At 37.3% G+C, this 27,427-nt stretch overlaps 1 protein-coding gene across 1 annotated transcript in view; it reads left to right on the top strand.

The window, feature by feature from the left end:
* Positions 1-1,309: 1,309 nt before the first annotated feature.
* Positions 1,310-27,427, top strand: part of map3k5 (mitogen-activated protein kinase kinase kinase 5) — a 179,915-nt gene continuing 153,797 nt past the window's right edge. Inside the window, exon 1 of the mRNA XM_028797905.2 lies at positions 1,310-2,522. Within this exon, the coding sequence (XP_028653738.1) occupies positions 2,111-2,522 (412 nt within the window). The 5' untranslated portion in view covers positions 1,310-2,110. The remainder of the gene's footprint in view (positions 2,523-27,427) is intronic.

The raw sequence follows: 27,427 nt of genomic DNA, 5'->3' as shown, positions 1-27,427 counted from the left end.
TGATCTTTTTGATAGCCTCCCCCCTTTTCATGATCTCTGGTGTCCAGTCCCTGATCTTCAGGAGCACAGCCACCCCATTCCTGCCATTAGACACTCGGATATGCATGAGGGAAACCCCCAATCTGTTACTGCTCCATTACTCCTTAGGGGCCACTGACTCACTCTTCAACTAGCTAAGCACCAATAAGTGCTTAAGCTAGCGACACCTGCTGCCTGTGAGTCTGTATTAGATAAACTGGTTTAGAAAATGGATGATGCTTAAAATACCCTTACATACTAAGAAAAACTGTACTTTGGAATAAATCAAAGTTACTTGACATAACTTGATTTGACTTAAATACTTTGGGGTTATATTGCTGTTGTGTATGTGTGTTTGTTTATACAATTTCACACTCTTGGTTCATTCTCAAAAAAATGTAGCACATATAACCCACTTTATAATCCACCTAGTAAGGATGGCTACTTTGGAGTGCAAAATTTTGACCCTGTAGGGGTCCTTTTTACTACAATGAGTTTTAAGGACAATGTGTTTTCACGGATCCTGAGCCCTGAAATAAATGAATTTATTGAAATCGACTAATTTAGTGTCTTCTGCAGCCAAATAGAAGTTAGATGGTTCTGCTGTAAAATTACTTACTGTACCTTGGGTTGGTGCTGCTAGTTAAAAAATACTTTTAAATGCAAAGGAAACGTTAATTCACCAAACGTTAGGGTCTCTGTTTAGGGTCTAAATAATTTTAACGTGGGTAAACATAACTCAAAAACAGTTTGCAAATTGTTGCTTTCAGTTTTTGAGCTGAAACATTTCTTTTTAGAATGCATGAAGACAGTTCTCTAGTTGTACAGAATACAGTTCAATATTTATGTTTACATAACGCACTGTAACAGCGGATAAATTCGATTACTGTATTGTATAGCACATTTCAGAACATTTTACTTTTGAAGTAAAACTTTTAAACTTTTTAATATTACCATGTTAACGGATGTTTAAACGACATAAGTCATTATCAAACACCAAAATTCGAGCTTAACCACCTTCGTTGAAACTACTAGCCTGTATGAAGGAAACGCCTGAAAAGAAAATTTTTAATGTAATACTTTAATTAAACGCTCTTGCCACGGTATACACGTAGGTTTTACTGAAGGTTTACACTGTTTCTCTCCTTGAACAGATCACCGATCGCTTGGAAGTAGTCGTTTACAGCTGCACACTGTGACTATGGCACTTTATTCCCGTGTAGCTTTAAGAAGGCAGACCTTAAACTTTCCTCTTTTTGTAGCTTGCCCGTCCTACAACGCGCAGCTTATCTCAAATGTGCGTGCATGCGTATGTGTGTGTGTGTGGCACAAGAAGTCACTAAGAAATGCTAAAGTAGATGCGATTCTAGATCGAGCACTGCTGACAGGATTGCATGTGCAGAATATTTCTGTTTCGGGCCTGTATTATCAAAGGCTTAAAAGGAGAAAGGGGTTGAACTGTGCAGCATTCGTGGCGACGATCTGACTGTCAGCTCAGACAGTTTCGAAGGGAAGTGCTTATCGAGAACAGCTCCGGGGCTCCGTTGCATGACAGCGTCTCTGTGATGGAGTTCTTGATACCAGGATAGCAACAGAAAATCTCAGTAGGTGGAAATATGAACAGGTGTTTATAGCTTTTATATCGGCGTAGAAAAAAGGCACGGATTCCAAGAACTGAGAAGATCGTCGAGGATCTAACGCGCTACTCTCAATGTAAAATTGCAAGAGGCATGAAATCGACAAGCTACAGTCACACGGCGCTCTGCAAACTTAAGCCTTTGTCACGTTGCTGCTCGGACTGAGTGTACGGTGTTCATGTTGACAGCAGATAAAAGGGCATACGAATGAGTACGCATTTGGATTCCTATAACTGTTATCATTGCAGGACTGCTGTAAGCAAGTTGTACGATCGTCGGGGACACCAGAGGAAGTAATTGTTAAATTCGCCCAGAGGCTCCGTGTAACCAAAGGAAACGTGCACTCCTGAGGAGCACGTAGGGCACAATCCATCGATGCATGCTGCACACGAGAGATCGTAGGTGTAAATTGAATTAACTTCCACAGGGATTCCCTGTGATAACCACAGCAGACCATGAGCCAAGATTTCGACGGCATTACATTCACGGTGCCCATTTTTTGCCCCGCTTCTGACACAGGCAGTGGCGATATGGCATTCAGTTGCGGGGTGGCAGATGGAGTGAACTGTGCCAATCAACTCCCCGCAGCGGGCACCTATTTCTGTCAGGAGCCCTCGGCCTCCAGCACTACAACTTGTTGTTCATATCCAGTGCCAGGTGGCGTTTTAACGACGGCCAAAAGTAAAACGAGGGCGATATCGGTGGTTTATGTTGTCAACGAACTTAGCCCGACGTACGCCACAGAAAACGCAGCCTTTCAGTGCTTGAAAGAGGCGTGTGACAGTACTGCTGCCACGCTGGAAACTGTACAGTTTGGGAAGCTGGACTTTGGTGAAACCACCGTCCTGGATCGATTTTACAATGCAGGTAAGTTTAGCATGTGAGAGAGCTGCGCGGCAGATCCTGCATTTAGAACTGAACGGGTAGGGCACGAATTGTAACGATTCCGGTGTGTTCCATTTTTGCCATTCACAACAGGAGTTGTTTATCAACATGAGCGTGTGTGCGTGTCGACATCAGTTAGACCTGCGTATTTCGTGTAAAACCGGGCACTGGAAGCCTTTCCCAACATGCCTCATCCTCACAGAGTACGCGTTGCTGTGAAATGCCGATAGGCGGACGTGAAAAGTGTTTTATCAGCTGCATTTGTCTGATCCACCCTGCAGCCTAACAACCGCACCTTTCTAAATTTCCACAACGTCTTCCTGCCTGGACAGATTTTACAGTGGACTGCAGTTAAAAAGAGTCTCCTTGTTTAAACATAAACGTGTAAATGTTAATTCTTTTAATGTGGTTTTGAATTTGTTTACTGAGAATGTCGTACTTTTTCTGTTAATCTTGAGACTTGTTGTCGCAAAATCGATAAAATAAAAAAAACACCGCTCGAAATTTGCATACGAATAGCGTTTTCTTGTTCTTCAAATAATAACATTGGCGTTTAGGAACCTGTTGCTTTCAAAATTGAGCATGCGCGTGTGCGATCACTTGTTCTTCTGGATGAGCGAGTAGTGTGTCGGTGATTTTAGTAATCGAATAAGCTGGAGATAATTAATATCCGCATTCCATCGGATTCCACTAGTACATAGCGCCCTGCACAGTCTTGTGACTGTCCGAACGTAGAAACCTGACTGGCTCAAGTAACAGATGTTAATGTAGAGGGCAGTAGAATGCCCCCCACCCCCTCTTTGTCGCCTTGTCGCTCAGGCCGCTACTTGATTTTAATTGCTCTTTTGTATAGCACTTTTCTGGATAGAATGGGGGGTGCAATGATAAGCTAACATCTGGGTTAAATGCCCAGGTCTGACTCAGTGTGTATGGACTTGTATGTTTTACCACACCTCTCCTTATCTTAAACTTATTCAGGCTAAACGAAGTGACAGCTCAAGTAACTTGTATAGATTAGTATAGAGGTGTGTGCGTGTGATAAACTGGCAAGTTGGCAAAATGCTGCCCTGGTAATAGAAGAACAATATGAGAAAAATAAGTGGGTGGACAGGACTTACAGGGTGTGGCAAGGTGATCCTTTATATTGTATATGCAAAAGAAGAAAAAAACACCCAATGCATTTATCCATTTTCTAACTTGCTTATCCAGTTCAGTGTTTTAGGAAGCCGGCGCTAGTCCTGGCAGCAGCGGACACACGGTGGGAGCCAGCCTTGGGCAGGGCACTGTAGAGGAATTGAGACTGTGTATTGCACCATTGAATGTTCAAGAGGGTTTCATTTAATGCAAGTAGAGAGCACATCACCGAATAGAAAGCATTCTGAATAGGGTGTTAGTATTTACATAGTACAGAGCATATAATTCCTAGTCTTACTCCTTCCCTGGGGTGTTAGTATTTACATAGTACAGAGAATATAATTCCTAGTCTTACTGCTTCTCTTACAACCAATCAGAGAACAGCATACTGTGCATGTGTGTTCACCTGGTGATGGCACCCTCTTGTTTTGTGCCCAATGCTAGCTGGTATGGGCTCAAGCTACTCCTCCCACCCACACTCTGGTTCGAAAATGACATGACATGATCAAAAGATCTTAACTAACTGAGGAAAAATACAGAAATCCTGAAAGTTTCAAATGTTTCATTAATGATCAATCACAAGTATAGAGTGCATATTGCTGGTAATTTTCTAAGGTGCACACAAGACAATAAATTTAACCCTTCATAGATGAGAAGAATGAATCTATAGCTAAGTGTATTATCCTTCATTAATATAATTTCATGTTAACTATTTTTGTAGTATATAAATGACAATATAAATGACTGAAGAGAAATTATTTCACCATCCACAGTGCCAGTCCTTCATAGCTCACACATACAAATCCAAACATAATATAGGCTCAATTTAAAATCATCAGTAAGCACATCTTGCATATGTTTAAAAAGTGGGAGATCAAGAGTAGCTTTATTTTCTATAATGAACAACATCTGGCGGTACTTTACAACTGCTACACTGCATATATTATATATTTTTTCACACTGTGTGAACACACAAGTGAATTTCTCTGGATAACAAGGTCAGCTGGAGGAGAGAATTGAACTAGCAGCCTTGAGGTCTTGCCTCTTACCTGCAATAAAATAACATTTCACCTAAAAAGTTGTAGTTTAACAGTCTGTGTTATTTTTCTGAGCACGTGTTAGGTTTGCATTGATTGCTTCAAGTTTAGTGAGCCAGGATTGAGACTAAATCTGCCGTTTTCATACTTGAGCAAGTTATATTGCCACACACAAACACACTGTGTATGCAACATTTGCTTCAGCAAGTGATCCCTGCCAAAATATCTCTTTATGGAATGCAAGCATATGTAATTTGATGGGGTGTTCTGAACACTTTAATGTGACTCAGTGTTTGAAAAGAGTGGGCAGCAGCAGCGTGGGGACAGGAATTATCATCTAGTATGCTGCCTTAACATGCAGTTTTTAGCACCATACCGTTTACCAGGCACAAATCAAAGAATAGTTTTTTATTATTCTATTTTATTCTTACTTAATTTTATTTATTTCTCTTTTCCTGTAACTTTTTATTTGACATCTTATAAAGCCTGACTGCTGGTGAAGGTCAAAGATATTTAAGAGGACAATAACAAATATTTTACTGTAAAATAGTCATTTTTCACACATAACAGTTACATCAGAATTCTACAGCAAAGAAAACTGTTTTAAAATATGAACACCTTTTGAAAGCTTCCCGAGTTACCCCACGGTACGTGTGTAATTTAGCACCATTAGTAAACATATTGTTTCATCTATCAATTTATTTTTCTAAACTTTCTTAATTCATGTTCAAGGTTGTGGGGACCCAGAGCCCATCCTAGCATCATCAAAAACACGGTCATGATTAAGTGTGGCCACAAAACTATTAATACATTTATTAATGCCAGTTACCAGTTAACCTAACACAAATGTCTTTTAGATGTGGGAAGAAAACTGAAATATGCAGAGACAATTCCTTGCAGAAATAAGGAAGATGTACAACAATCATACAGAAAGTGACTGTGTTGGGAGTGAGACACACATGATGAACCATGAGGCAGCACCATTTTGCCACCTTCACACACAGTTTTTATCAAATATTTGGAACCTGGCTTGAATGTCTAACCATGATACTATCTGTGCAGAGAATGCATGTTCTCCCTGTGTTCAGGTGCACTTCCTCTAGCTACTCTAATTTCCTTTTATATTTCAGGATCATGCATATTATGTTAATTTTCCATTTTAAAATGGTCTTGAATGAGCAAGTGTGAGAGTGCCTTAGATATGAATTGACATGTAATCCAGTATTAGTTCTCATTTTGCATCTGATGCCACAAAGCTGCAATAGAAAAAGTGGTGTCTGATATATACCATGCAATAAAATGCCAAGATCTGTGTGTGTCTTGCCCCTCAGAGCAATCTGATCGGTCAGTTTGGCTTTGGTGTGATTGGTCAATTTGGCTTTGGTGACACCATTGAAAGAGGAAGTGCAAGTGTGAGATACATGAGGAGGAGAAGAGGCATAGTAGGCACACTGAGAGAGTTGCCTGCAAAGGAGGCAAGCAGTGTCTCCAGAAAATAATATCAGAGTCTGAGAAGCAGGTTTTACTGGAACACACTTGAGAGAGGGATTGATGGTCAAGAGAGGTTCAGACAAATGCCAAAAAGTAGAAAAGGAGTTGATGGTTCATGTAGGTCAACAGATAGCAAATATTTTTAAATTAATATTTTGGTAGCGTGACTAGTTACAGTATTTATATATATGTAAGAAGTTATATTAATTTTGTTGTATGGTAATCGAACAGTTTGTAACTTGGTGCAGTAAAGTAATAAGAAAATACTGTATATTCAGTTAATTAAATTACTTGAAACTGTTCCTTGTGAAGAGCACTACATTAACAGTGAATGTCTGCCACATAATATTTTGGCAACTATAGGAAATTAGTATGGTTCTGTTTGAATGGCATGCTGCTTTTTAAATGTCTATCTCAGGCATTGGCATAGGAGGAGGAGGTTGGGAGCATGCGCTGATACAGTGCGTTGCCACACCCACCACACGGCAAACCACCCGGATTAGAACCCGAGTGCAGCCATGCAACACCTCAGCACTACAGTACACTGGAACAGTGTGAGTTTTTTTTTTTTTTTACAGTGGCTGGAGTGCCAATCCTGCCACCAACCCCCAAGTTTTCCCTGCAAGTTGGAGGAACTGCTTCTAGGGATGGATGCACATTAACATCATACCCAGGACAAAGCAATTTCAGGTTAACGGCCTTGTTCAAGGGCCCAATGGAGTAGAGTCACTTCTGGCGTAAACGCAATTCGAAATAGCAACCTTCTGCTTGCCAGTGCAGATCCCTAGCCTCAGACCCACCACTCCACTCTGCATTGGCATACTTAAAAAAAATTGTTGTGTATGTTTGGACCACTCATTCATGCAAAACTAACTCATGCAAACAGTAAATGGCCTGAGTTTGTTGAGATTCTGTCAAAGCTCATTCTAGTATGTGCAGCGAGGATTACTAAAAGCTGAATGAAAACTTTGACATTGACAAACCTTGCAGGTTTTGATACGTATGTGGTGGGGGGTACCTTTATTAATAGAGAGAGTCTGCTATAGTATCCCTGAGGGACACTGCGGTGTTCTTTTCTGGTAATGATTCATTGCTCAAGGAGTTTGTTCCTTTTTATTTCAATGATTTATAATAATATAATTCAATAATTTTTTTTAAATAGGCAAGCTGATATTTGAAAGGCATTCTCTGCATCAAACAATTAGATTTTTGTGTCCCCATTCAGACCATCATAAAAGCTGTTAACAAATTTCATGGGTGCCAATAATTGTTTAAATATTTAGAATTTTGCCTCCATGCTTTTAAATTTCTCAAATCAAAAAGAATGCGTAATTTGTATGGTCAGAGTTTAATAATGTGATTCATCCAATTGTGTGGGTAAAGCAGGGGTGAATTTGTTGGAAACAATTATAATCATATTTGTTTAAAACCTAATGTGCTACTTCATTGAACTCCATGTTGATCATGGCAAATTTGAGTCTGCTCATTGTTCTGATTGATTTACATCCTTGGATGATTTCCATTAATGATACCATTTAAGCAATCCTAGTAACCGTAGAAGTGTGAAAGATAATGGCATCAGTCCATCAGTTATACAAGGCCATGGCTCAGTCACGTTTACTGTCTTTTTGTGACGTTAATGGTTTTAGCTCTTGAGATAAACAGCTGTCTGCCTGTTCAAAATAAATTCCTTAAAACATCTAAGGAAGCTGCCCAAAATGGAAAATTCTATTCTCAAACAACTAAGTCAAAAAAGAAAAAAGTTGTGATAAAATTTTATACATTTTATATAAAACTTTCTTTTAAGATTTAAAAAAAAATCTTTCAAATATACTACAAATAATTGTGTAAAAAGCACAGTATTCTTGTGTTTGTGATTTCTTTGTCACCTAAAAATGTTTAATCTCATGTTTTCATTGAAAATTATGGTGGTCCTGAAGTGCAATGTGCAAAAACAAATTAAATCCTGCAAAAACAAATCATAAAACACAAAAACAAATTGGAAACACAAACACAAATTAGAGAATGCAAAAAACAAATCAGAATATGAAAAACAAATTGAATATGCAACAGCAAATCATATAACACAAAAGCAAATCTTAAAATGCAAAAACAAATTGATTATGCAAAAACAAATCAGAAAATGCAAAAAAAAAACTGAATATGCAAAAACAAATCAGAAAATGCAAAAACAATTTGGAAATGCAAAACCAAATTGAATGCACAAAAATTAACAAGTAAACACAAAAATAAATGAGAAAACACAAAAATAAATTGAAAACGCAGAAACAAAACAGAAAATGCAAAAACAAATTTGAAATGCAAAATTGAATCAGAAAACGCAAAAGCAAGGTGAATACACTAAAACAAATTAGAAATGGCAAATGCAAATGGAGCAGCACACAAACAAAATGGCGACTGCGCAAATAAATTGGGAAGCGTGAAAACAAAAAGAGCAGCGCATAACCCAAATCGAAATAGAAAAAAATCAGTGAGAGCTAAACATACTTCATAATTCAATCCCAGCATTTCAAAACATGGTGTGGTGGAAGCGAGAACACTGAAAAATTAAAAGAGATTTCTTATCTTTTTTAGGTATTTTACATACTTCGGCAGAAAACATAATGTTTGCTTAACTTCGAGCACTCTCTGCTAGATCAGTGGCAGAGCCGAAGGAGTTTCACCAGTAAATGAGTTTATATCTGACATGTCTACTGCACGCATAGCAGAACACGTTTGATACCTCGATATCAGATATACTGTAACACTTTGGTCTAAAATTAGCCAACTAACAAATCACCATAAAAATAATCAATTGTTGCATATGTCACAGACAATTGCTTTTGGTTGCCTATTTGTGTCCTGCAACACCCTGGCATGAATAGCTGCTCAAGGTCACGCTCTTAGCATTACATTATGGTTTTATAACAATCAGTGCAGGACTGACAAACTTAAGTTTCCAAAACTTTAAATGGATCTCCAGCAGTTATCAAAGGTTTAATTTCAAATCACTAAAAAAATACCTAAATAAACAGGAGACGTTCGTCATCACTGCTCTCACCACACCACCCATTAGGACCCAGTAATTGATTTGTGACGCACTGATGCCTCACTTCATTTTTTCTTTTCTTTTTAACCTCCGGCTTTGCCAACATTTGTGGTAGCATTTAAAAGAGTGACCAGACAAAAATGTGAAGACAGACTTGAAAGACTTTGTGATTGAACTTAGTTAAAATGAACTTAGGTGCATTGGCGATTCTAAATTGTCCCTAGTGTGTGCTTGGTGTCAATGTCAATGTCAATTTATTTATATAGCACATTTAAAACAACATAGTAATGCTGTGGCTAAAGTGCTTTACAATAATAGAATAAAAGAAAAACAAAGCAATTAACATAAAAACATAAATAGAAATAAAATATATGAACATAAAATAAGATACATAATAAATAGAAGCAATGTTATATAATCATCACAAAGAGGAAACCATCAATATTACTGAAGGTCACGGAATGCAAGTGAATAGAAATGAGTTTTTAATCTTGTTTTGAACAGTTCAATTGTAGACGACTCCTTTACTGTATATGATAAGGTAAAGAGTTCCACAGCAGCTGTAAAGGCCCTGTCCCCCTTGGTTTTACACTTGGTACGAGGGACAACCAGAGACAACTGACCAGAAGATCTAAGAACTCTGGATGGCAGGTGTAAAACACACAATTCAGATAAATAGGCAGGAGCAAGCCCATGTAAAGATGTAAAAACTAGCAGCAAGATTTTAAAATCAATTTGAAAACTGACAGGTAGCCAGTGTAAGGAAGATAAAATAGGAGAAACAGAGTCATACTTTCTTGCCCCAACCAGAAAGCGAGCGGCAGCATTTTGGACCAGCTGAAACCTGTGTATCAGAGATTTGTTAATCCCAGAATACAGCGAGTTGATTAATTGAGGCGAGAAAAAATAAAAGCATGAGTAGCTTTCTCAAGATCCCTAGAAGATAAAAAAGGCTTGATCTTACCTAATAGACGAAGTTGGAAAAAGCAACTCTTGACTACAGAATTTACTTGTTTCTCAAAAGAGAGGTTACTATCAAAGGTAACATCAAGATTACGGACTTGTGGTTTGGAAAAGACAGAGAAAGAGCCAAGAAGTCCAAGACCAATGTGTGTGTGTGCGCCCTGTGGTGGGCTGGCGCCCTGCCTGGGGTTTGTTTCCTGCCTTGCGCCCTGTGTTGGCTGGGATTGGCTCCAGCAGACTCCGTGACTCTATAGTTAGGGTATAGCGGGTTGGATAATGGATGGATAGATGTACCTGAATAACACTGGATCTGGGACCGAAACGATCAAAAGTGCTATTGCAACCAACTGCTATTAAGAAACTCCACAAATTGAAAGTAGTTTTCTATTTCTATTTCATCCACAAATAATACACAGTAATGGGTCCGAATGTGAGTGGGACATGCTCCTCAGGTGGATGTGCACTGTGCATGGTCTGAAGGTCTGTCTGAGAGCGAATTACACGTAGATGCCACCTGTAAAAGCAGCTTTCAATCACGCGTCCCCTGGCAGCGAAAGCTCATTGGTTCTGATGCTTAGCCTCCGGTGTATGATATATGTGGACCCTGGTCTTAGGTTGGTTCATGGAACCGGAAGAAAGTCTGCTATATGGGTTGCCTCTGACCCTGGGTGAGTGAACTGAGATGGAGCCGGGTGGTGTGAGTGAGCTGAAGAAGCTAACAGTACTTTTTAGGGCCACATCCCAGCATTCTGGCTTAAAGCGGAAGATTCCATTTCTCCTTTTCACTCATCCCTGATTTGTTACAATACATTTTATGTGTACACCTAATACTACAACAGTGTTTATGTGAAAAGTTAATAATAGGATTACAACTTGGCACACAAACTCTACATATCAGTATACTAGTGCAATAAAAATTATACCAATATCAATCGTTTTTCAACAAGGAGTTCTTTCGGCATTAAGTTATCTTCACTACTATTTAAAAATACTGAAATGTGTTTGTAATACTTTAAACACTATCCTGGCAGACAGTGCTTGAAGTTAAGCAAATGTTTTCTTTTCTGCCAAAGCATATAAAAAAGCTAAAAAAAAAGATGAGATCCCTTTTAATTTCAGTGTTCTCGCTTCCACCACACTACTTGTTGAAAAGATAGGATTGAATCGTGATGTACTGTAGCTTTCACTGTTTTTTCCACTTCATTTTGGATTATGCACTTCTCTTTTTGTTTTCATGCTTCACAATTTGTTTACCCAGTTGTTGTTTTGTGTGTGTGCTGCTCCATTTGCATTTGTTGTTTCTTATTTGTTTTTGCATTTTCTCATTTTTTTTTTTTTCTCTTTTGTTTTTGCTTATTCATTTTTTTTTTGCACATTCAGTTTCTGCAAGTATCTAGTGGGGGGACCAATGCTGAACAACAGCAAACAATATTAAAATGTCCATGAAAAGAATCTTGCTCACATGACATATTCAACATATCAGTTATCCAGTCGTATGCCCACAATGTCTAAAATCCAAGTTTTCTTTTTTTGCTAAAATATTGTTAAATAAATGCTTTTAAAAAATCATAGTACACAAATGGGAAATGCATTAAAATATGACAGAGGTTCAAAACTGTTTGTCTCCCCCCTCATTCATTGGTCAAGAGTCCTTTCTTCAGTTCAAAAGCTCAATCTCATGTACTCGGATATTGTGAGCGTATGACTGGATAACACATAGAATATGTGACACGACTAACATGAGTTTTTGTGTCCTGGCTGTTACAAATATTGTTAGCTGTTGTTCAGTATTGGTCTCCTGCTTGCCCTCATTGATGTACGTTGTATCATAAATCTGTTGATCTCTGTTCTCCTTAAAAAAATAAGATTAAAAGTTTGTCTCGGCCATCACTACAAACAACGTAGAATAAAGTAACAGGTAAAATAATTACAATTTTAGGGTGGAGTATTCCTTTATTGCAGAATCTGCATAAAGTTCATCTGGGTTCAAATACTCTGAAATAATAATAATAATAGTAATAATCATAATAATAATTCATTTTATTTAAAGGCTCTTCCAAGGCACTCAAGGACGCCTTACAAAAAAGTCAAAGAAGTATACCAAAGCAAAGTTAATAAATACTAAAAGAAACAATAAATAAAAAGAAAACAATACAACAAAAAATAGCAATACAGTATACAATTAAAATAACATTATGTATGTATGATCATAAAAGTTCTAAACTTGTAAAATAAAAGGACAAAATCAAGGTATCTTACATGAGTGAGCAGACTCTCTTATTGTTTAGCTTGTGTACATATTCAGAATTAGAAAATTTACTGGTCAGACGTTATCTGTAGTCAATTTATCTTAACATTTCAAATATGGATTATACTCAGTAACATTAGTTTGCCAAATTAATGTCACAAATATAGTGTTTGTATGTTTATATTCAGCAATGAAGTATGATGTTTTGCTCATCCTATTAACTGCGTGTCTTGGCAAGTATGCATTTCTGGGATGGATGTATAGTGTGCAGTAGGGTTGTAAGATTGTGCCAGTCCCAGCAAGCATCGAGTGTGAGGAACAATCCCTGGATGGGGCGCCAGCTCATTGCAGGATGAATATGAGCACACACATACACTAGTAGCATCAATTTATCATCACCAGATCCCCTAACCTGCATGCCTTTGGAAAGAATCTGAAGCACACAGAGGAAACCCACCAGGAAAACATACAAACTCCAGGCCCAGTACAGGATTTGACCCCCTTAATGAAAGGCAGTAGTTCTTCTGCTGTGCCACCGTGCCCCCACGTTTAATTATTGATAGTATGCATTATTTAAATGAAGGAAACATTTTATCTGTAAAATGTAATATACATACTTTATGCATTTCATCATAAAAATAATAATCAAGTATACATCTTAGTATTCTAAAAGCACACAGTTCCAAGCAGATAGCTCTTGGAAATCTAAATTGACTGAAAAGCCAGTCATTATCATGGGACAAGAATATTCAGTATGATCTATAAATATGCACTGTCTTCTAATTCTTCCATTTGCGATGTCTTCTAACAACACTAAAGCAGCCATGGTAGTTGGAATATTTTAGCCATTCCATGCATTATTATATTGTTACTGATTGATTACAATTAAATACTTTACATTTTTATGATTATGAAACAGAAAGGGAATCTGCACAGAAACAGTAGCACTGCTTTGATGCTGCCTGTTTACAAAACCAAGCAGAAAAGTGCGTGCACATGTTCTGAGACTGCCTTGAAAATTTGCGTAGCTTTACCCCAATTTTAGTTTTTATGCATCTCAATGTGAGCGTGGAAACGGGAGTACACAAACATTTTTGTGAGTATGCAACATTTATACACGAGGCCCCAGGAGTTTTAAATGTAGTTAGTCAGTGACTGTTTTTTAACACAGTTTGCTAAAACACCAAGTGACGTGACAAAAGTCTGGATTCAGTTTTTTGTAACAGTAACAGTAGAATTCTGGAGTAAAGTTGATGAATCTTTAGGATTTAGTGACCATATTTTGCATTTTACAATGATTTGGTAGGGCACACATACAAAAAACTAAGCTTAGTTGGATATATTTTGAGCAGATGTAGCAAAGTCTTAAAGGGGTAAACTTATATTGCAGGACAAAGACAATGCAGGAGGCGATAGATAACCCAAAGGTATCCTTTCAGAATTGTAATAGTAAAAGAATGGACAATAAGGAGATGAAGTATATCAGGGTATATTAAAATCTACAGACACTGAAGTATGGACTGCTCTAAATTTACATGTTTCTGAAGTTTACATATACAAAAAAGTTGATAACTTCCCAGAAGTAACAGGAACTATCAAGGAGGCACTGAATGATCTGGAAATTATAAAAGGAGAAAATTGCTTAGATTAAAAAGTCAAAACAAGTTGTCAGGAACAGATAACATCTCTCCTTAAGTGGTTAAGGAAGTTAGTGAGCACACATACAGTATAAACCATTGACTCATATTTTTCAAAAATCACTGGGCGCTCGGGGAAATTCCTAAGACCTGGAAGCTAGTCAGTATTATTCTGTTTTATATAAAGGGTTATGTGGCAGCCCACGTGACTGTAGACCAGTATGCTTAAAATGTATCATGGGTAAATGAATGGAAGCAGTTATTAAGCAGAAAATTAAGCATTACTTGGCTGGTATATTAGTGAAAAGTCAGTGTAGATTTAGATGGGTAAGACTGTTTTAATGATATGCTGGAATTCTATGAGAAATCAACAAAACAATGTACAGTAATTAGTGGGATACATTGTTTTTTTGTTTTTTCAGAAAGCTTTTGTTAAGGTACCATGTAGAAGCTAGGTATCAATCTAAAAGTATGGCAGTTCAAGGGACAATGTGTAGATGGGTGCAATATTGGTTTTGGCAAAGAAAGTAAAGGATTATAATGTGAGGAACCTTATTAGAATTAGGTGACATTTAAAGATCTTTAACTCAGTAATCAGAGCTAGGGACACATCTTTTTAATATATATAAATGATCTGGATTGGAGTATAAATAACAAGCTAATATCAAATGAGATGGGATGGCAGATAATCTAGAATCAGGTATATTTTTACAGTGAGGCAGAATACAGGCTTGATCAGATTTATGGCACATGAAGTTTAATGTTAGGCAAATGTAAGGATTACACCTAGAAAGTAAAAATGTCAGATTTGAATGTACAATAGGTGGTTTGAGAAAGTACCCCTTAAGAGAATCTGTAGACAACACATCACTGTCGACATCCAGTCAGTATACCTTAATAGAAGAACCTAGGAGTCATAGTGGATTTCTCACTATCAACATTCAGTCAGTGTGCGGAAATGATTAGGAAGACTAGCAGGCTGTTAGATTATTTAGCATGATATTTAGTATATAAGTTAATTTAGAATAGTCTAGCTGTATAATGGACTGGTGAGCTCTCTTCTAGAGTCCTGTGTGCACGTAAGGCCTGCAGCCTACAAAAAAGACATAGCAGGGCCTGAAAAAGTCCAGAAAATAGTGGATAGTCTAATTCTAAAACTGCAAAGTGTGAGCGGTGAGGAAAGATTTAAAGAACTGAGCCATTTTAGTTTAAGAAAACAAAGATTAATAGGTGTCATGATTGATTTTTTTAAAATTGTTAAAGGAATTACAGTCGATCCAAGTTGTTATTTTAAAATTTCTGCAACAAGAACACAGGGACATGGATAAAAACTCATTAAGGCTAAATTTCGCACAGTGGTAGAATGTTTTTCTTTATGCAGAGAACCACATATACATAGAATAAACTACAAAGTAGTGTAGACAGCAAGTCCTCATGGTGCTTCATAGACTGATGTTTTTTTGAGAAATTGTTTGAGTAGGATTGTTTAGCTTTATTGAGCTGAATAGGCAGTTGTCAAAATTGTTCTAATATTCTAATGCGTGTGTAAGTAATTGATGTGTTTAATAATAATAATACATTTTATTTATATAGCACCTTTCCCATGCTCAAGGCGCTTATATAAATAAAATATATTATTACATTTTATTACACACATGCGTGTGTAAGTAATTCATTGTGTTTACTGTGAAATTTTCCCATATATTGTGTTTTTGCTGCATCCTTCTGTATCAGTGGGACAGGCTACACATTCCTTTCGTTATGTTATAAGCTATAATAGTAATGCGTGAGGTTTGAAATCTTAGTTCATGATTGTGGCACATCCCTATGATAGGTCCATTACAACTAAATCACATTTATCAAGTGCAAAAATGATAGGCGATCAGCAGAAAATGCATTAAGGTTCTAGTGGTCAGTTTTAGTTTGCCTCAAACCCTTACTACAGTTCTCATTCTACACCTCTTTGTGCTGCTGTATCTTGATATTCTAGGCTTATACGTTTCCACTCAATTCTTTCAATCTGTTAAATTGCTTTAGCTTAAATAATGTCAAGTTTTCTTTTTTGCCAATATGTCCTTTCTCTTGATGGTGACTCAACTGTCATTTTCCTCTAAAAATAACATATTCTTGATAATTTTTAAAACTGGTTATATTGTATATTCAATTGGGTGTAAGAGGAGGGCTGTCATCTGCTTATAAGTTTGTTATCACTTTCAAAAGAATTGACCTGTCACCTCAATGTCTTGTAATTAAATATATGCCTCCCATGCCACATTTGTGTACTGCTCATGAGTTGGTTTCATATTATATTGAATTGCTCACCAGTAACGTGTACCTTCTCAGTCCTTTTAAATGTCATGTTATTTTGATGAGACATTCTGCAAATTTTATTTTCGAAAGCATCAATCAATAAAAACAACTGGGTGCATGGAAAAAAGAAAACTGAAGTTGTTTTTTGTACTTAAGTCTGCCAAGAACATGTTAGTTTATTTAAGGACACACAGCCAAGTCTGCTGAGTTTTATAGCATTGTAAGTAATGGCAGGTAAAGCTCCATTTCTTTTTTCTCAGCTATTATCCAATTACTGTTAATATATTCTCTTATGTTCTTTCATTTCTATTCTGTTGCAATTGATTTATTGAATTCTTTCAAAAACAAGATTAAAGCAGATCACTAGCATCTACTGAAAGCCACCAGCATTTTAATGTGTCTTCGAAAACCTTGGTACTGTTGCCTGTGAAGTTGCTTTTAGCCTTGTCTATAAAACACTTTATTGACTTATTTGCTTGACCCAACAATGATTCTTTAGTAAAAGCTTCACTTCATTTTGCACACCCGCTTATGTTGGTGGCATAAATACATGAACAGTATATTTATCTCTGTCTACCAGTATTTTATTATCTTTAAAATCTGCTGCTGTTACTCCTATTCTAAAAGATCAGGTTTATATCCCAAGGTATTCCGGTGATTCGTTATACTCTTCACCATGTTTTGCTGTTTTCATGTTTTAGAAGAGATTTTGGAATTGCCATTTGTCTTGTCACACCTTTCAACATTGTTCTCTTCTTGTCTGTTTCTGGATAGAGGTATTGGAGAAACATGATGGTCTATAAATTTACTGTCAATCTTGTTGTTAAAGTTACAACTAATTAAAAAAATAGTGGAGTATGACATTGTTCTGATACAGCTCAAATACGAATATGTAATTTCTATCTAAAATCATTTTTTTCTGACAGTTTTAATTAGAGGTAAATGTTATACTGAATACTTTACCTCCTAGCCATTGAAACTAGCTTTAAATTGTGAGCTCAAATGTTTGAAATCAGTGCTCATTGAGTTCTTGCTGTGTGTTCTTCAGATTATATTCCTAAATTTAAATCTAAAATCAAGACTCAACTTTATAGTTTAGAATAGCCTAGTTTTTAAAATGATATTTTAGTATTTAATAATTTGATTTGCTTGTTGATTTTAAACATTTGTGTGTTATTTTTATGCTTCAATTGTTTGTTCAATTCCTTTTATTCTTCAATTCTGAAAAAAACAGTCTAGCAAACAGCAAAACACACAGAATCTCCAGACCAGAATCGAGATTAATCAAAGGGAATTTTAGCACTGTCATTTATGTAATTGGTTGAGCAGTTTCTACAAACAGGGGACTACTGAGTTCTCTTATTATTAATTTTCTTATAAAGGCTTATCTGCATTCTTACCAGATAAATGGCACAGTACATTCTACAGCTGAGAACAGAAACCAGAACTGCATATCTGCATGGAGTAAGACTGATTTTTTTCCCTTCTGCTTGTGCTCATCTTTCAGTGCTTCACCATTGCTACACTTGTAGGGACAAAACCTTTCAAGGACACAGCTCTATTTGCGTTGATTCCAGTTATAGGAAGAGCATACTGTATGCATAGAAGTAAAAAATATTTTGGTACAAAAATGATTAGACACGCCAACTATGGCATTTTTGATTCTGCAGTATACCAAGCCATAGTATGAGTGGTCTGTCTAGGGGTATGTGATAGCCCAGAATTGTATGTTTTTAAAGTAAAAGTCATGGAAAAAAATTTAAAGTTTTGATTGTTTGCTAGGCATGTTTTCACAGAAATTTCAGACAACACAGCAAACACATGCCAAGAATATTTTCATTCCAACCCAAGCTGCAACACTAGACAATAATCCAGTTATTTCCAATAATGATCCATAATGTGTACAGCCATATACTGCACATTATTTACTGCCTTATATTTACTTGTACACTTATTTGCTTTCAAGATTGCTTTTTGATGCTATTCAAAGTGAATGATATTATATAAAGTAGTTTGAACTATTTAAAAGTAATGTTCTTGGCCTTATACTCTATTCAGCCACAACATTAAAATCACCTGCCTAATATTGTGTAGGTTCCTTTTGTGCCTCCGAAACAGCTTTGACCTGTCAAAGCATGGACTCATCAAGTTCTCTGAAAGTGTCCTGTGATATATGGCACCAAGATGTTAGCAGCAGATCCTTTAGGTCCTGTAAGTTACAAGGTGGGGCCTCCATCTGACTTATTTTTCTAGTACATCCCACAGATGCTTGATTGGATTGAGATCTGGTGAATTTGGAGGCCAAGTCAACATTTTGAACTTTTTGTCATGTTTCACAAACTATTCCTGAGCAATTTTTGCAGTGTGGCAGGGTACATTATCCTGCTGAAATAGGCCACTGCATTCAGGGAGTACTATTCTTATGTAGGGTGTACGTGGTCTGCAACAATCTTTAGGTAGGAGTTATGTGTCAAAATAAAATCCACATCAATGCCAGGACCCCAGTGTTCCTAGAAGAACACTGCCCAGTGCATAACACTACCTCCACCGAGTTGAATTCTTCCCATTGTGCATCTTGCTGCCACTTTTTCCAGAGGTAAACGGCGTAGATCTAAAAGAAAACTGGATTCATCAGACCAAGCCACCTTTTTCCATTGCTCCATGCTCCGGTTCTGACTCTTATGTGCCCATTGTAGGTACTTTTGCAAGTGAACAGGGGTCAGCATTGGTACTGTAACTGGTTGAGGTCCTTAAATAGCCCTATACACAACAAGCTGTGATGTATACTGTGTGTTCGGACAGCTTTCTGTCTTGGCCAGCATTAAGTTTTTCAGCAATTTGTGCTACATATCTCATTTATGTGATTGAACCACACAGGCTAGCCTTCGCTATGTGCATCAATGAGCCTTGGGTACCCATGACCTTGTCGCTAGATCTCCAGTCATCCTTCTTTGGGCCACTTTTGGTAGGAGCTACTCAGTATGTACTGGGAGCACCCCCCACAAGACCTGCCATTTTTCTGATCCAGTTCCTTAGCCATTACAATTTTCTCTTGTCAAAGTCACTCAAAGCCTTATGCTTTCCTATTTTTTCTGCTTCCAACATATCGCCTTGAAGAACTGACTATTCACTTGCCTACTAATATATCCCACTCTTTGACAGATGCCGTTGTAACAAGTGAATCAGTGTAATTCACTTCACATTGATTCACTTCACCTCTCAGTGGCTTTAATGTTGTGGCAGATCAGTGTCTATGCCTTTGTGTTTTCAGGCAATATAAAAGAAAAATGCATGATAGTCAAAGTGAAACCCTTAATTCCCAGTTTACAAAGGTCACTGTTAATGTTGTCACTTATGTGATGAAATACCAGAATTTTCAAAGGGTAACGATACAGCACAATACAAAGGAACTGAAAAAGAATTAGAAAAGAAGGAATGATTATAATTTAAAATACAATACCACTTCAAATCAGTACTTGAAACTTGACCTAAATTGGACTGCTAGTGTCAAAATAGGTTTAGAAAGCAGATGTTTACAACGGTACATTAACCTACCAAAATAAAATGGGTGGGTGGTATAACCTCTTAGTTAGCCAAAGTCTCTCTCTGTTGTAGTGCTCTCAATGCAGTCTCTTTTATGTTTGACATACCTAGGAATGAGTGCGTAAAAATCAATTTGTAGACATTGAGCATTCACAGAAAGTATAATCTGTAAATCAAACCATTTTTTGCTGTAAAATCTTTGCATGGCAGATCTGGAAGGGGAGAAAATGAGAGAGACACACTAGCTATCTGTTTGTAAGTGAAAACATAAAACATAACCTATAAGGACACACCATACAGCTGGTGAAAACCAGCTAATTGTCCTTCTTCAAAAGTTTAAAGCATGAAGGATTAAAGCACCTTTGAGGGCTTGCTAACTTTGTGTCAGTAGTTAGAAATATAATACTTTTCTAAATCATAATTTTGTTATGAGTAGGGGTATTGTGTATATCTAGAACATGGCTAGCACCACTCAGAAACCACTACCTGACTTTCACAGAATATAAATGTTTGCATTTTAACCTCTTATACACTAGGGTTTTTTTTTTACCATTATTGTGCCTAAAAATGGCTATTATTCTGCATATGTAGTAAAGGAACTGCAAATGGCTAAAGAGTTGTGAGTGTAATACTGCAAATTTTTAAAAGGAAGTGTATATTGTAGGAGGAGAATGGGGATCCCAGATGATACAGGGAAAAATATACAGGGATTTTCTAATGGGTGGGGCCCAAGTTATGGTGTGTTACTCACATAATAATGAAGCAATAGAAATGAAATAAATGCATTGCATACCTTGATAGATGTATAAATGATCCAATCACATTCAGTGTTGGAAATGGTTGCCTTCTTCTTGCAAACACAAATTGACATGGTGCTCCATATTGGCAAGGTATCTGCAAGCATTGTAGGCAGCAATTAGGTGTAGGTGATGGCAGCAATTTCCAGACAGAAGCAGATGTTCTGCCACTCGCCAACAGTCTCGACAGAAAATCACCATGCCTCATTTGTTCATACATTTATCTGGGAATACTATGATCTTTATTTTGTTTGGATTGCTTCATCATTAAGACAAGTGTGGCCCTGTTGGGGCCCCTATGTTCCAGTTGAAGATGTTGTCAGGGGAGGACCTCCCTATTTTCATTATGGAGTTGGGAGGCAGAGGGTGACACTCAGCTGGAGAACGGAAGGAGGAAGTTTATTTGTCAGTTTATTATACTGATTTAATAGATACTTGTGGCACGTTGCTAGAAGGAGGTTTGTAAAGGTGTAGTTTGGGAATAAATATCCTTTATTTTATTCTATTAACACTAAAATCCCTGAGGCCTATGAAAAAAAACGTAGTGCCGGGCCACTGTAAAATTCCCTCGCACCACCTCACCAGCCTCTTTTGTTTTGTATATGTGTCGATCAGCACTAGCAGCAGGCAGCCTGCTATCTTATCCCCCACTGATGCAGCTTTAGTTGTAAACTAAGTTCTCCCAGCTGTTTATCTGCGTGTGAGATGCCTTGAATTGTATAGGGTAAATAATATATTGTTATTTGGAGCACATACATTTCATGTGTGTTCCATGTCTACAACAATCTGTGTAAGTGTAGGATGACAGGAAATGAGTGGCAAGAAATATTGAACACATAACTAGAACAGAAACTTTTTCATGTTCTACTAATAACTGGCAAAATGCTGACGTGAAGTGTATAATGTGTGAGGACTGAAGTCCAGATATCAAATAAACACTTTCACAAAAGACACAGATATAACAAAACAAGTATAATTTTTTCTAGAATTTAACCAAAGTAAAAGAAATTGGGATAGGGTATGACATACACACACACACACATATTTGTCTCCTTTGCTGGTGCGGAGGTAGGAACTGCTGTCTGCAAGTCGAGAGGTTGTGGGTTCGATCCTGGGTCCTTCATGCATTAATTGTTTTGAGTAGTGAGTGGCTATTGTTATTACTATTATAGAATAAAAACATAACATTTGATTTATTTGAGTCTGTAACAACCAGTGTAAATTTATGGTACTTGTAAAAGTTAGTGTTTTGTTTTATTATTCACTTTTATTCTGTCAGTCACATTCACGCTCCCCCCGATCTGTTTTCAGATAAAGACGTGCTATAATAGAGGTGAACTCAGATGAGGATGAGGGTTCTGCATTGGAGAAAGAGAACAAAAGCCCTACTTGCAAGAAACATCTTAATTACATGTGATTACATCTTGCCTGAAGAAGGGGCCTGAGTTGCCTTGAAAGTTTGCATGTTGTAATCTTTTTACTTAGTCAATGAAAGGTGTCATTTTGCTTGAATTCTCACTACATACATAATGGCTAACATGATACAACACCCTAGTTCTACAGATAAAAACTGTGAATTAATTCCTTTTCTTGTTCTGTAGTAAACTCACGTCTTGAATTTGGGTCATTGAGGGTCTGTGACTTGCAGCAAATGCTCAGATGATTAAAACCATTTAAGCTTATAATGTATATAAGTCAAATCACATTTTGATCACACTAGACTGAGTTTTTTTTGATTCAATCAGCCCTTGAATAGTATGCTAGTATGAATAGTATGCTAGCTTGCTCAGAATGGATGCAGATAAGATGGCATAATTGCAGTTCATCATTTAATGTGGATCCAACCATAGTGTTATTTGAACTGATCATCTCATTCAAGGGATATACTGTCTGCTACTGTTTTTATTAATCGTACAGACCACAAACAGGCATAATTGAGGTGTATGATGGCAGTGAGGGATGGGCTTTGTTATATGATTTATAAACATTAACATGTTTTCTTTCAGTGACTCATGAGACCCATCTGACTGCCAGTTGCTGTTTTGAAAGTAATGTGTGACACATATTTTTGTCAATATCATGCATCTTTGTATGCATAAAATAAGTATTTTATTAAAAAACACATTCTTTAGGAGCATTCTTCATTTTTGTCCATGGTTGTTGTGTGGCTCATATTACACTTTATTGACTGTCATACCACACAAAGGTGTACTGTATAGCCATATTTCTGTCTTCCATCAAATGCAGTGCCAGGGAAGAGGTCTGTTAAAACAAAGCTTTGAACAAGATGAGATTCATTTCATCAGGTGTGTTTGCTTAGCAGAACTGTCCCAATACTTCATCCAGAACCTTTTAAGACATCAAGGTGTAGCTCTTCACCTCTTTAGTTTCTTCCTGATCCAGAGAATCTTATGTACTGTATGTGTAAATCTTCCTCCTGTTTTCCAGCTTTTAATTCCCTTCCTCCTAATTTGTGATTCACTATTTAGTTGAAATGATTGTGTGGGATTAAATATGGAGAAGCTGTTGTTGCTGACGCTACATATTATGTACACAGTTTACACACAGGAAAACATCTGACCATTCACAAAATGGATTGAGCATCAAACAGATGGCAATTTAGAGGTGTAAAAAATCAAAGTGATAAACATGTTTTTGTGATATTGAAATCGTTGCTGCTTTAAAGTAAACTATTTTGGTAAGTTTTAAGACTTTTTATTTTAAAATTTGGATGACATTTTAAACTTAGGCATAGTAACTTTGATTTAAAACATAACAAACCTATACATCAAGCAGGGCATAATGTTTACATTTAAACTGAACAATATGTTCTTTAACAGCTCAAGTTCAGGTTTTTTTTTTTGTCACATATAGAATGTACAATAAAATTCTTGCTTTCATGTCTGACTACAATGTGACATGTCATAATGCTCTGGCACCATGACCAAAATGTATTACTCATGAAGCGTTTAGATTAGTAATAATAGATGTATGTACCAAGTACTACTAACGTTTTGTAGTTTGTGTGCTTTCTGACCACTGTAAAGGTTTTTGGTGGTACTAAGTAAAAGACAAAATCCTTCCTAGTTGCCCTGATAGATCTCATTATACATTAGCTTTTACACTCACTGTTTACTGGAGTGGCTCGTCTATTTGCTTATCTCCAAAACAGCTCAAAAACACACCCTGACAGGGGACTTTTACCCCATTTTCATCTTAAGTTGAAGACACAGAAACTCCTGTCAGAAGACAGCAATTCATACTTATTTCTAGCATTGTCTTTAAGTACTAATGTTCATTAGAGTAACAATATTTCTCTAGAAGTACTTGGCTTGGAAGAAGAACTTTTTCTTCCATGAAAGTTTTTTTGTCTTGGTGGTCACTTAGAATTCTGTGTCTTCAGCAGCAGTTTATTATGCACCTTAAATCGTATTGGTTCTTTTTATACAGTGCATTGAGACCTAGTGAACAGATTGAGGATGTCAGAGCATTTAATAATAAAAATAAAAAATAAAAAAATGTTTGTGACCCTTAACAGACTATTGTATGGTACTTCAGCCAGAGTTCTGTTACCGTTGAGGTCCTGGTTCAGAGTATACCCCTTCTTCCAGGGATCAACCTTTTTTTTTGTCCCCTCTCATCCCATGTGGTTCTGCTTACCTTTTCAGAGCCTAGAATTTCGTTGCAAACTCAGCTTAATACATTACCTAAAAACAGAATGTAAAGTTAAACCCATATACTGTACAGTACTCTACTGTTATGTCTCCCGCAGTGCAAGAATGTAAAATACTGATGTTACCGCTATACGTACTGTAATTCATGCAAGCGTGTTTTCTTAGGTATGCGCTGTAGTTTTCCTTGTTATAAGTAGAGTAAATACATAATAATTTCATTTAATTAAAATACAGTAAAATGTACGGGTACTCACCAATGATGAATGATTTTGATGATGATGAAGAGCTGTGCAGTACGATGCACAGGATTTAAAACTCCTCGAGTGGCGCCTCTTCTTCTGTCGCTTCAGGAGGAGTCGAATCTTTGTACGGGTCTTCTTCTGGTGGGGTTTCATGATGGCTTTTCTTTATAGGTTTCAGGAACATTGTGATAGGAAGTTGCTACATTGTCTCCTGTAGCAAACTGCTGGTACAATTTCCGTGCTTTCTCACAGATGATGTTACCGTCCAAGGGAATGTTCTTCCTGCAGTCGGTGATCCACAGTGCCAAGGCAGATTCCATCCTGACGATATTATTATTCCTTATGGTCGTTACCTTTTTGGCACTATCACAGAAACTTACAGATACGGTACTCCAGGTCGCTGCTTCGTTCTTCTTTATGTAGCATACGGTGCTTTCATTAATGCCATAGTGGCATGCTACTGAAGCATAACTTTTTAGTTCCAGGAGCAAATCCAGTAGTTCAACCTTCTCCTGGAGTGTTTAAACTTCTTCTGGCGCTTAGGCTCAGTTCCAGAAGGCTTAGAAGGTGCAGGGCGATTCAACGACATCGTGTGCATTTAAGAATAACAAAACAATAACAAAATGGAAAACACGAGGACACTCAGCTGGAGACGCGTCACAAAGCAGTAGTCAATGATCAGCAAGAAGAAATGAATAACGCTCTTGGATTGGCTACTTTCACCATCCCAAACTGCAGTGGTAAACCCACTCACCTGGAGACGCGTCACAAAACAGCAGTCAATCATCAGCAAGGAGAAATGAATAACGCTCTCAGATTGGCTACTTTCACCGTCCCAAAACGCGGTGGTAAATCCACTCACCTGGAGACGCATCACATGGCAGCAATCAATCAGCAACAAGGAGAAATGAATAATGCTCTCGGATTGGCTACTTTCACCATCTCAAACCGCGGTGGTAAACCCACTCACCTGGAGACGCATCACATGGCAGCAATCAATCAGCAGCAAGGAGAAATGAATAATGCTCTCGGATTGGCTACTTTCACCATCTCAAACCGCGTTTCCCTCAGTGGTTGCTTCCTGTTCTCTCTACAGCACAGTATTGCCACGAAAAAAGCCATAAAAAAGTGCGGAGGTTATTTGTGCTTTCCTCTAACAATTAATAGTTAGGTTCTAAGAAAAAATCCGTGAACGACTGAGTCTGCAAAACCTGAACCGCGACTTAGTGGGGGTCTACTGTATATATATATCTATACTAATTAATAAAAGGCAAAGCCCTCACTGACTCACTGACTGACTGACTCACTCATCACTAATTCTCCAACTTCCCGTGTAGGTGGAAGGCTGAAATTTGGCAGGCTCATTCCTTACAGCTTACTTACAAAAGTTAGGCAGGTTTCATTTCGAAATTCTACATGTAATGGTCATAACTGGAACCTGTTTTTTGTCCATATACTCTAATGGAGGAGGCGGAGTCACGTATCGCGTCATCACGCCTCCTACGTAATCACGTGAACTAAAAACAAGGAAGACATTTACAGCACGAGTCATACGCGGGAACGAAGGTAAATGACGTTAATTTTTGAGTGTCTTTTAATACTGTGTAAGCATACATATTAACACATGTGCAATTAAACGTGTGCATTTACGGGGTGATTTCTCAGGCTTAAAAGCTCGCCTTTTATTAAAAAGGTAAATGCTAACTGTTTTCATTCTGAAGGGTACAAACCACGTTAGATTTCAGCCGTTAAACGCGCAAAAATGTCGGTACACCAGATAAATAAGCGCAACATATTATCAGTTGTATTGTATGCTTACAATACATATAGAAATGTCTTAATCATTAACTAATAGTATGGGATGGTGTTTTTCGACTCGCGCCTTGATTTAAACGATTCCATGTCTTGGTGGGTTTGCGTAGCTTATTGTCAATATCTTTACACCTGTTTTTAAAACTTATTGACTGAAACGGGCTTTCACGAAAAAAGTTAGGGCTTTGCTACAGGATACACCCTTCACAAGTTAAGGAAGTAAAAATAAAAGGTATATATTTCTGTTTTATTTAAACCTTTTAAGTTCATGTAAGCATACATATTAACACATGTGCAATTAAACGTGTGCATTTACGGGGTGATTTCTCAAGCTTAAAAGCTCGCCTTTTATTAAAAAGATAAATGCAAACTGTTTTCATTCTGAAGGGCACAAACCACGTTGGATTTCAGCCGTTAAACAAGCAAAAATGTCGGTACACCAGATAAATAAGCGCAACATATTATCAGTTGTACTGTATGCTAACAATACATATAGGAATGTGTTAATCGTTAACTAATATTATGGGATGGTGTTTTTCGACTCGCGCCTTGATTTAAACGATTGCATGTCTTGGTGGGTTTACGTAGCTTATTGTCAATATCTTTACAGCTCTTTTTAAGACTTAATTTAAAAAGGTTTTCTTTTCTTCTTAATAAAAATGTAAAAGCCGTACTTCGCCGGTGCGAAGCGCTCACTTCACTCCCTTACGGGAATCGAACCTCGGACGTCAGTGCTAGAGGCGAAGCCCCTAAAATTGCGCCACGGCATGTGGTTCGTTTATTTGACAGCATGTAGATCGGGGTAATTACATTCACGGCATTCGTAGTCTGATTCACAATCTGATTGTATGGGAGGTTACTTACCAGGTAACGCTTATGGTTAGCCAGCAAGTCAGCTCGAAGTGATCACTCGAGTAAAGGCAGCTGCACAAAAAAACAGATCCTTAACA

Source organism: Erpetoichthys calabaricus, chromosome 3, assembly GCF_900747795.2.
Source record: "Erpetoichthys calabaricus chromosome 3, fErpCal1.3, whole genome shotgun sequence".
NCBI lineage: Eukaryota > Metazoa > Chordata > Cladistia > Polypteriformes > Polypteridae > Erpetoichthys > Erpetoichthys calabaricus.
This window is presented reverse-complemented; position numbering and strand designations above follow the sequence as displayed.